At 47.1% G+C, this 10,617-nt stretch overlaps 1 protein-coding gene across 2 annotated transcripts in view; it reads right to left on the reverse strand.

Annotated features, from left to right (window-relative positions):
* Positions 1-10,617, reverse strand: part of plxdc1 (plexin domain containing 1) — a 51,008-nt gene that overhangs the window by 40,281 nt on the left and 110 nt on the right. For both annotated transcript variants that reach the window (XM_065242635.2, XM_065242636.2), the window contains exon 1: positions 10,328-10,617. This exon is cut by the window's right edge. In XM_065242635.2, the coding sequence (XP_065098707.1) occupies positions 10,328-10,403 (76 nt within the window). In that variant the 5' untranslated portion in view covers positions 10,404-10,617. The remainder of the gene's footprint in view (positions 1-10,327) is intronic.

A 10,617-nucleotide genomic window follows, 5' to 3' on the forward strand; every position in this document is an offset into this window, starting at 1 on the left:
TGGGTCAGGAGTCTCCAACCCAGCTCCAACACACCTGTCTGTAATTATCAAGCAACCCTGAACACATTGATTAGCTACGTCAGCTGTGTTTAATTAGGGTCATAACATTCTAACCCTGCTTCGTTTCACACTGCATGCGTTTGGCACCACAATGTGGGGTTAACCCCACAAAAGCGGTGCTAAACTTGCTTTCAAACCCTGGGTTAATTTCAGAGATAACCCTGCTTCTAAATTAGAAGTGTGAAACGATCCTTAACCCAGGGTTAAAAGCAGGGTTTACAACGAAGATAACCCAGGGTTAAGTGCAGTGTGAAAAGCCCTAAGGTGTTAAGGGTTGCTTGATAATTACAGACAGGTGTAGGAGAAGGTTTCAGACACTTGACCTAGGGTTTAGGCATGCATAGTGTGACATGTCAGATTATGAATACCCGGGGTTATCTCTTACAAACAGTGTGAAACAGAGAACCTAGGATTCCGCTAACCCAGGGTTTAGACTAACCCAGGGTTAACTATTTCCAGTGTGAAACGTCAGATTATGAATACCTGGGGTTGTCTCTTAACCCTGGTTAAGTACAAACAATGTGAAACAGATAGCCCAGGATTCTGCTAACCCAGGGTTTAGAATAACCTGGGGTTAACTATTTCCAGTGTGAAACGTCAGATTATGAATACCCGGGGTTATCTCTTAACGTCTGGTTAAGTAAACAGTGTGAAACAGAGAACCCAAGATTCCGCTAACCCGGGCTTTAGAATAACCCAGGGTTAACTATTCCAGTGTGAAAAGCATGTGATGACTTGGCCCAAAGTCATTAAGACAACTTGCCCCAAACTGACATGTGTGTTAATGTTGGATCAATTTTAGGATTAGTTTAACATAACACGTCAGCTAAAGAATCAAAACAAGTTATTGTCTCCACTATTTTGTGCAAAATAATAATTTTAAACATTCATACCTAACAAAGTTGTGCTGCATAAAATATAAAGTTTCAGGGCCCTATTTTAACGATCTGAAACGCAAGTGCGAAGCGCAACGCGCAAGTGAGTTTGTGGGCGGATCTTTGGCGCTGTTGCTATTTTCCCGGCGTGAGAAATAACTCATGCGCCGGGCGCAAATCAATAAGGGGTTGGTCTGAAGTAGGTTCATTATTCATAGGTGTGGTTTGGGCGTAACGTCAAATAAACCAATCAGAACGCTAGCCAACATTCCCTTTAAACGCAAGGGCGCAAGTTCCATGGCGGGTTGCTATTATTATGACGGATTTACCAGGCGCACGCCAGGAGCGGTTCACAGCCGAGGAGACCGACGTCCTTGTACGGGGGAATCCCACGCTTGCCAGCATAAATCGGGCACGCCGTGTAACGAGAGGTGGATCTGCCTCAGGACTTGACGCCAGCAGAGGACATCGCCGCGTCCACCCTCACCGCTGAAAGGGTTTGGGGGCTTTGAAATCGGACCCAAGAAACGCAAGCAAGGTCCAACCCCAAAGTACTCTTACAAATCAAGTTCATATACATTAAGGTTTCTTATGAAAACATTTTAATTATTATTTACATAAAATAAACGTAATACAGCCACACAACAAAGTTATGAAAATATTTTAATCGTTATTTGCATGAGAATAAATAAAAACTATCACCACAATGCTCACCACTATGATTCCCCTTATCTCGTGTATTAATATTTTTAAGTGTAACAATTTATGATTTGCAAAAATAACTGTTGCATCTGTGTAGATTAGATAAGCAAAGTGTATGCGCGTTGTGCACCCTATACATTATGGTCAAGCATGCGCCCTTAAAATAGCATAATGAACAATGCGCAACGCGCCACTGACTTTAAACTTTTTTTTTCTGGTCAGTGGCGCAATTGTTCCCCTTCGAGGGAACTCGAGCTGCGTCGCCGAAGCTACGCTATGGGAACGCCCTCTGCGTGATTGCGTCTGAAGCACGTATGTCAAATCAGTCCAATGGTCAAGTGACACGTCATAGGCGGGTGACGTGGGAACCAGGAAGCTATAAAAGAGCACCCAGCAAGCCAACTTCAGCTCTTTGTGCCTCAGCAAGCGAGTGTGTGTCATTATCATGTCTAAGTCCAAACAAAGTTTTAAGGAGTGTGCTTCCCCGTGTCCTCGTTTCATTACGAGCGAGGACTCGCATCATCTCTGTGTTATGTGCCTAGGGGCACAACACGCACGATCATCTCTTGAGAGGGGTGGTTGTGCACATTGTGATAGGATGCCGCTCCGTACGTTGCGCTCGCGGCTCGCACTCTTCGAGGAGGGTGGTGAGCCGCGTGTTCCCCACGGTTCTGGCCCCGCTGCTGCCGAGGCAGAGCGGAAGCTGCGATCGTGGGGATCACAACTAGATCTCGCGGACGAGCTTGAGACGGGTCTCCCCCTTTCTCAGCCTTCACCCGCGGGATCTAGTGCCCCGTCTCTGGATTCGGAAGCACGCGCTGCGGTTTCTTCCGCCCAGGGCGGGAGCCCAGATATGCATTTATCGTCGTCCGAGGAAGTCGATATTATGTCTGTCGACGTGGTGGACGCTGAGGAGCCTTCTCATTCGTCCCCCGCGTTCGATGATTTGATGGAGGTTGTTACTAATGCCGTGGCTCGCCTAAAATTAGACTGGCCGGCGGAGACACAGAGCGCGCGTCCTCAGAGTATGTTAGATGAGCGCTTTTTAAAACAGAAACCTCAACCTTCGCGGCGCAACATGCCTTTCTTTCCTGATCTCCACAGCGAGCTGTCGAGATCATGGAAAGCTCCGTATTCAGCCCGTGTTCATACCCCTCACGCCACCATGTATTTCAACATTGTGGGGATGGGTGAGCACGGATATTTAACGATGCCCCGGGTGGAGCAGACGCTTGCGAGCTATCTCTCCCCCGCTGCGGCGTCATCATTAAAATCGCCTTCGCTTCCCACGAAACCGGTTAGGTTAACCTCATCTTTAGTGGGTAAAGCTTATAAATCTGCAGGGCAGGCTGGGGCTTCACTGCATACCCTAGCTGTCTTACAGGCGTACCAAGCAGAACTGCTTAAAGATTTAGATACCGAGGTGGGGGGTACGTCTGATGTATTTAAAGAGCTTCGTCGAGTCACTGATGTGTCACTCAGGGCGATTAAAGAAACTGCGAAAGCCGTGGGTAGATCGATGGGAGCTCTCGTAGCCACGGAACGCCATTTATGGCTTAATCTGTCCGAGCTTAAAACCTCAGATAGGGCTTTTCTTTTAGACGCGCCCGTTGCGCCCTCCGGTCTCTTCGGCGATGCCGTTAATACTGTCGTCGAGAGATTTGCGGAGGCTCGTAAGCAGTCGGCGGCGTTCGAACGCTATCTCCCCCGCCGTGCTCTTGATTATAGGGCTGCTGGGCGGGAGCAGCCATCGACATCATATAGAGCATCGCAAAAGCATAGTGTTGCCACTCGTGGTCCCCCTCAAAAAAACTGGGGTTCGGGCGGTCGCGCTCAGACATCATCCAAGCAGAAAACAGACCTGAGGGCTGTTATTATGGCGAGGAAGGCGTCGGCTAAAAAGAAGTCCTGAGGGACGTAGTGTCATATTTCCGAGGGCAGCCCCCAATCGGGGAGAGCCGGCAGTCACCTCACAACACGGTGCCCGTCTCTCCTCGATGCCCTCGGGATGCCAGTGTGTTAACCCCGCCGCAGTGTGTGTTTCGGGGCACAGCGGCTTCATATTCTTGAGTGCCTCGTGCGCGGGGCACGCAACACCTCTCTCCGAGGAGGGAGGCATTAATATCACCCAGGTTGAACCCTGCCAGTTTGGTTCAGGGCACCGGGAAAAGTTTAAGCAGTACACAAAAAGCCAGTCTCGAGAGGCTGGTCCCCCTTATAGAAAATTTGGCAGCGTGGAAACTCCTGCCAAACGTGTCTCAGTGGGTTCTGCAAATAATAGAAAAGGGCTACAAAATTCAGTTTTGCAACCAGCCACCCCAATTCAACGGCGTGTTATCTACCATAGTGGGTGCTGGGCAGGCTCTAACAATGGAACAAGAAGTAGAAACTCTCTTGTGCAAGGAAGCCATAGAATGTGTTCCTCCTCACAACAGGGAGTCAGGGTTTTACAGCCGCTATTTCATAGTTCCAAAGAAAGACGGGGGGTTACGTCCGATTTTAGATCTACGTCATCTGAACCGGTCTGTTGCAAAACTAAAGTTCAAGATGTTAACTATAAAGCAGATCGTCACACAAATCAGATCCGAGGACTGGTTTGTGACGATAGATCTAAAAGACGCGTATTTTCACATATCTATCCTCCCGCATCACAGGAGATTCCTGAGGTTCGCCTTCGGGGGCGTGGCTTACCAATATCGGGTTCTCCCTTTCGGTCTATCTCTGTCACCCCGTACATTTACAAAGTGCATGGATGCAGCGCTGGCTCCATTACGACTCCGGGGCATCCGTGTCTTAAACTACATAGACGATTGGCTAATTTTAGCCCAATCAGAGAGTATGGCAGCGCAGCATCGAGATGCTGTGCTGACCCACATGAGAGAACTGGGGTTAAGGCTAAATGCAAAGAAAAGCATGCTCTCTCCAGTACAGAGGACAGCTTTTCTTGGTGTTATATGGGATTCAACAACAATGCAGGCACATCTGTCCCCTGCTCGTGTGGAATCCATTCTTTTGGCTGTAGGCAGAGTGAAGTTAGGCCAGTCACACACTGTAAAACAATTTCAGAGGTTGTTGGGGCTCATGGCAGCAGCGTCCAATGTGATACCCCTTGGGCTGCTTCACATGAGACCGCTACAGTGGTGGCTCAAAACCAAAGGGTTTTCCCCGAGGGGCAACCCGTTCCGTCTGATCAAGGTCACGCGCAGATGTCTTCGTGCCTTAGATCTTTGGAAGAGACCATGGTTTCTCTCCCAAGGACTGATGTTGGGGGCTCAGTACCGTCGAGTTACACTGACAACGGATGCTTCCCTCACAGGCGGGGGAGCAACTATGGGGAGCCATCTGGCTCATGGATTATGGGGGGCCAGACAGCTCAGCTGGCACATAAATTGCCTAGAGATGATGGCAGTGTTTTACGCCCTGAGATGTTTCATCCCTCACCTGCGGGGCCATCACGTGTTAGTCCGGACAGACAACACGTCGGTAGTCGCGTACATCAACCACCAGGGGGGTTTGCGTTCACGCCCTTTGTACAAATTGGCGCGGCATATCCTTCTGTGGACACAGGGGAAGTTGCTGTCCCTCAGAGCAGTATACATTCCCGGGTGTCTGAATCAGGGAGCAGACGTCCTGTCGAGACAGGGGCTGAGGCCCGGGGAGTGGAGGCTCCACCCTCAGGTGGTGGAGTCCATCTGGACGAGATTTTACCAGGCGGAAGTGGATCTGTTTGCGTCCAGAGAGACGACACACTGTCCGCTATGGTTTTCTCTCACACATCCAGCACCGCTGGGACTGGATGCCATGGTTCAGCCATGGCCGAGGCAACAGCTGTACGCTTTTCCCCCGATCGCTCTGCTCCCGGGAGTTCTGGAGAGGGTTCGTCGCAACAACGTCCGCTTGTTGTTGGTAGCCCCACTCTGGCCGAACCGAATATGGTTCTCGGACCTGGTGTCCCTCCTCGATGGCTCACCTTGGGAAATACCCGTCAGGAGGGATCTCCTCTCTCTGGCGGGTGGCTCGATTCTTCACCCCCGCCCAGAGTTATGGAAACTGTGGGTCTGGCCTCTGAGGGGGCCAGACTCATAGAATCTGGTCTCTCAGCTGAGGCTGCTGAGACCATTCTTCACTCCAGAGCTCCCTCCACGAGGAAGCTTTATGCCTTTAAATGGAGAGTCTTTACTTCCTGGTGCAGCAAACACCTGCATGACCCTGTGAACTGCCCAATGGGTACAGTCTTGGAGTTTCTGCAGGAAAAGTTCACCGCAGGGTTATCTCCTTCTACACTGAAGGTGTATGTGGCGGCCATCTCGGCTTACCATGTTCCTTTGGTCAGGCAATCCCTTGGGAGAGACCCGCTGGTGGTTCGCTTCCTTCGTGGCACTCGGAGGCTGAGGCCTGTAGTCCGACCCAGGGTCCCAGCTTGGGACCTGGCCGTTGTGCTGGAAGGTCTGTCCATGGCTCCGTTTGAGCCCATTGAGACCGTTCCAGTCAAGTTTGTGGCACTTAAGACAGTACTTCTGTTGGCAGTCACTTCTCTGAGGAGAGTGGGTGACCTTCAGGCCCTGTCGGTTTCCCCTACGTGCCTTGAATTCGCACCGGGGATGGTTAAGGCTTTCTCGTACCCAAGGCCCAGCTATGTGCCATAAGGTACCGTCTAATGTGCCACGACCTGTCGTACTTCAGGCCCTCTGTCCTCCCCCATTTAGGGATAGGAATCAGGAAAAGCTTAACTTGGTGTGTCCAGTGCGAGCACTGGATGCCTATGTTCACAGATCTTCTTTGTGGAGGAGGTCTGAGCAACTGTTTGTGTGCTTTGGCTCGCCCAAGAAGGGCCTGCCGGCGACCAAGCAGACACTCAGTAAGTGGATAGTTGAGACTATCTCTCTGGCTTATGAGACCACTGGACGGCCTTCACCTATCGCCGTCAGGGCTCATTCTACCCGGGGTATGGCAGCCTCTAAGGCCTTGTGGCTAGGGGCTTCAATGCAGGATGTCTGTGATGCGGCAGGCTGGTCCTCTCCGCTCACATTCGTTCGGTTTTACGAGTTAGATGTTGGTGCTACGCCTGGAGCCCAGGTGCTCATGTCTTAAGCTGTGCGCGTTTTTACACACAGACAGGCATTTGGTAGTATGGTGTTTTGGTACATCGTTCCCATAGCGTAGCTTCGGCGACGCAGCTCGAGTTCCCTCGAAGGGGAACGTCTCGGGTTACGAATGTAACCATTGTTCCCCGAGAAGGGAACGAGACGCTGCGTCTCCCTGCCATACTCCCTGCATCCCTGTCTCGCCTTGCTTCGGCACAATTTAGCTGAAGTTGGCTTGCTGGGTGCTCTTTTATAGCTTCCTGGTTCCCACGTCACCCGCCTATGACGTGTCACTTGACCATTGGACTGATTTGACATACGTGCTTCAGACGCAATCACGCAGAGGGCGTTCCCATAGCGTAGCTTCGGCGACGCAGCGTCTCGTTCCCTTCTCGGGGAACAATGGTTACATTCGTAACCCGAGACGTTTTTTGAAACTGCAAAATAGCATCAGGGATGGTTTGCGCCGGAACACGCCTCTTTTTTTGCGCTGAACCACCCAGGGAGCGCAAGTTCATTCCCTAGTTTGCCGACGTGCTTCTGTGACGGGAAAAACCCGCTGTGCGCCGGGGCAAAATACGAATGATACATGCGTCACGGACAAAGTCAAGTGAAAGTGGTTATTTGATTTTTAAAATAGAGCCTTTAGTGTTAGAGTTACGAACAGTGTGACAACTTACCCATGTGACAACTTACCCCGTTCTCCCCTACTGTGTTTATTCCTCTATCCGCTTTCCAAAAGCAGAAGGTCAAATTGTTTTAACACTGAATGACTCTTGCCATATAGTACTCCAGGGATAAAGAGAACTCTAAACCACAAAAAACTGGAATACTGGAATTTTCTAGTCATACTCACACTTGACCAGCGAAAGACCCCGACAATCATATACAGTATTTACTTGGGACTAGATACAAAGACCCATGTATCCAAATGCGTATATCTACTATTGTCAAAACTTTGAGACTGCCAAGGTTCATATAAATCAAAACCTTATTCATCATATTCCAACTCAGATAAGAAAAAAACACATTAAGCTACAGCTTCAATCCAAATCTATAAATTCTTTTGAGCACACGAAACTCATTAATGCACTTAGTGATCATGCAGATTATAATGGCTTACACAGAAAGGATGATGGATCATAAAAGGGGCTTTTCCTTATGAAGATGAGCCCAATACATTTCTGGCTTTGCATCAGAGACTGTAACCATAACACACAATCACAAATAGATCCACCAAAAGACAAAGGAAGGGAATGAGAGGTTGCAAAAAATGTGGCTTAAATCCCTCAAAAACAATGGTTTCAATGTAGAACAGATGAGGTAAACCAGTGTCAACATAAATGATACTGGAATATGGGAAAACTTTCCCCATGTTTTGTTCAGTCTGATGAAAGAACACAGTGAACCCGGAGCTCGCTGTTGATTCATTACAGTTTGTCTGGTGCATCACATTGATTCGAAAGGTTGATTCACCCATAGATCAAACACCAGATTAAGCAGCAATGTTGGATTTGATGTCATGTGATCATAAACATTGTTAGTAAATTTGTTCTGAATATGAAACACCACTAGACAGACCAGAGCCTGTGCACCATCGAATCAAGCGGATGCTGACTCAGAGATATTTATTGGAACCAGATTTCTAATTCTGTTGATGGTAGTTAAAGATACAGAGGCCATAGACCTGACAACGTATACCCGTCAGCTCACTCCCAGATGAATTCATCTTCACAGAAACAACTTCAAGAGTATTATAATGAATTAAAACAACGTCCAACATTATTGTATAACAACACCTTGTTACGATTTTTAAGGTAAAGGAACAGAAAATTAAAATTATCTCAGAATTTGTTCATGCCAATTGCAGTTTAATGTTCAATAGAATCCAGATTAATGTTGAAAAATGCTTCAGGCTATTGTAAGTCCACAGGTGTTTGTCATGTGATGGCCAGGTGCGGTTACTTCTATCTGCTGGGTTTTGATGAGCTTCTTGTTTTTCAGGTCATGCACAAACGCAATCGGTGTCCTTGCCTGTTCATTGGCTGTCTGTAACAGATTTAGTTGGACTTCATGCTCGGTACATCATATACACACATGCGCATCTCAGAGAGACCAAAGAAAAGAGAAGTGCAGGGAGGGGACAGCGAGGCCAGTGAAAGTAGAACAGAGCTGCATGGCAAAGAGGAGAAGAACCAGGCCTGCTAAAAATACAGCATCTCCAAGGAGGACAGAAATACACACACACTGGGTGTGTGCTGTCACAAAAAAAAAGAGAGTATTAAAGTAATAGATTAAACAAGCCAGGCTCTATAACTACTCTTTATGTGGTTAACATGATCATGATCCATTGACACTTCGAACATTCAAATGAAATTGCACAAAACTCCCAACCACTGCCTACATTATAAAACATTACAATAAAAAAAATTGTCAAATCAACATTTCAACTTATTTTTATATAAGTTATGTTATCTTAAAAGCGTAGGTTGCATTGACTTGCAAAACAAAGTTGTTTTAACTAAATTCTGCATTTTTTACCATGTACAGAAGACATGCTGTTGATAAATCCCCTGTTGAATGACCCAGAAACAAATCAAACTGCTCTTTCCCAATCAGTTTCCAACTGATTGACATCTGTTAAACACAAATCTGACTGTGATGCTCCATCTTTACTCTACAGGAGTGCACCCAGCCAAGAGATACAAACCCTTAGCTTTCAACATATCCATGAGTTCATTTCCTCTATCTCATAAAACTAAGATTTACACAAACAAGCAGAACACTGACCTTCATCTTATAGGACCACCATATTCAGATCACACACGCTGCCAGTAATGCATGCACATATACAGGTACATGCAGATATTCTACAAGGTATACTCAGAGGCAACCACCGAATACAAATCAATTTAAAGGGTTAGTTCACATCTTTTACACTTGTACAGTATCATTCATATGAGACATTGCCTGTGAAACCCAGGCTAAAGTCTTATAATTGAAATGTGTAATGAGATCAGGAGCGTCAACATTTGATTTATTCCTAATCAGTCAATATTAAAGATATCAAAATTATATTTTCACAGAATGTTCTTTATATTATGTAGGATGAGTTTATGTAGAAAACAGTAAAACGCTAAAAATGAATTCAACTGGGTTTTCACAAACAGCGTCCTGTGGCTCAACTGGTAGTGCATTGCAATAGCAGCACAAAAGATCATGGGCTCAATCTTAAGGAAACACACATACTGATCAATTGTATTGTATTGTACTGTAAGTGACTTTGGATGAAATCTCCCAAATGATGAGTAATCCTTGACCTTTGTTTCTTTTGTAGAACATAGAAGACTCAGTTTAGAAGGACACTGATGCTGCCAGTCACTAACATTGTGGTCCACGGAAGAAAGTAAACTCTTTTCATTTTAAGTGAACTACCCCTTTAAGTACACATAAACAAATAAAATTACTCCAGATGTTTGCTTATCGAAATATCTGTAACGTAATATCTACCTGTGGAATACATCGATGTTTAATATCTCTATGTACGAGAGAATGTCAGAATATTGGCGAGCCAGGATATCTGCGTATGTTGTAATGATGTCTTACCTCTTTGCTCCTGAGCCCACACTCTGGTCAGCTCTGCCTGCGAGAGACAGATCAACAACACGGCACACAGAGCCATGTCCACCTCGCAATCCTGCTCCACGCTCCTTCACGGGCTCCTCTCTTCTCACTCCTCCTCCTGTCACCTCTGTCTCCTCTCTCTGAGTTGGGGTTTTTACGCACTCTCCTTTTTCCTGGACGTACCCCCTCCTTTCTTCTGTCTTTTCCCCCTCCTTCTGTCCTTCCCTCGCTTTCTTCTGTTTTCACTTTGAAAACAAGGGTTTTGACTTTTC

Source organism: Paramisgurnus dabryanus, chromosome 1, assembly GCF_030506205.2.
Source record: "Paramisgurnus dabryanus chromosome 1, PD_genome_1.1, whole genome shotgun sequence".
NCBI classification, from domain to species: domain Eukaryota; kingdom Metazoa; phylum Chordata; class Actinopteri; order Cypriniformes; family Cobitidae; genus Paramisgurnus; species Paramisgurnus dabryanus.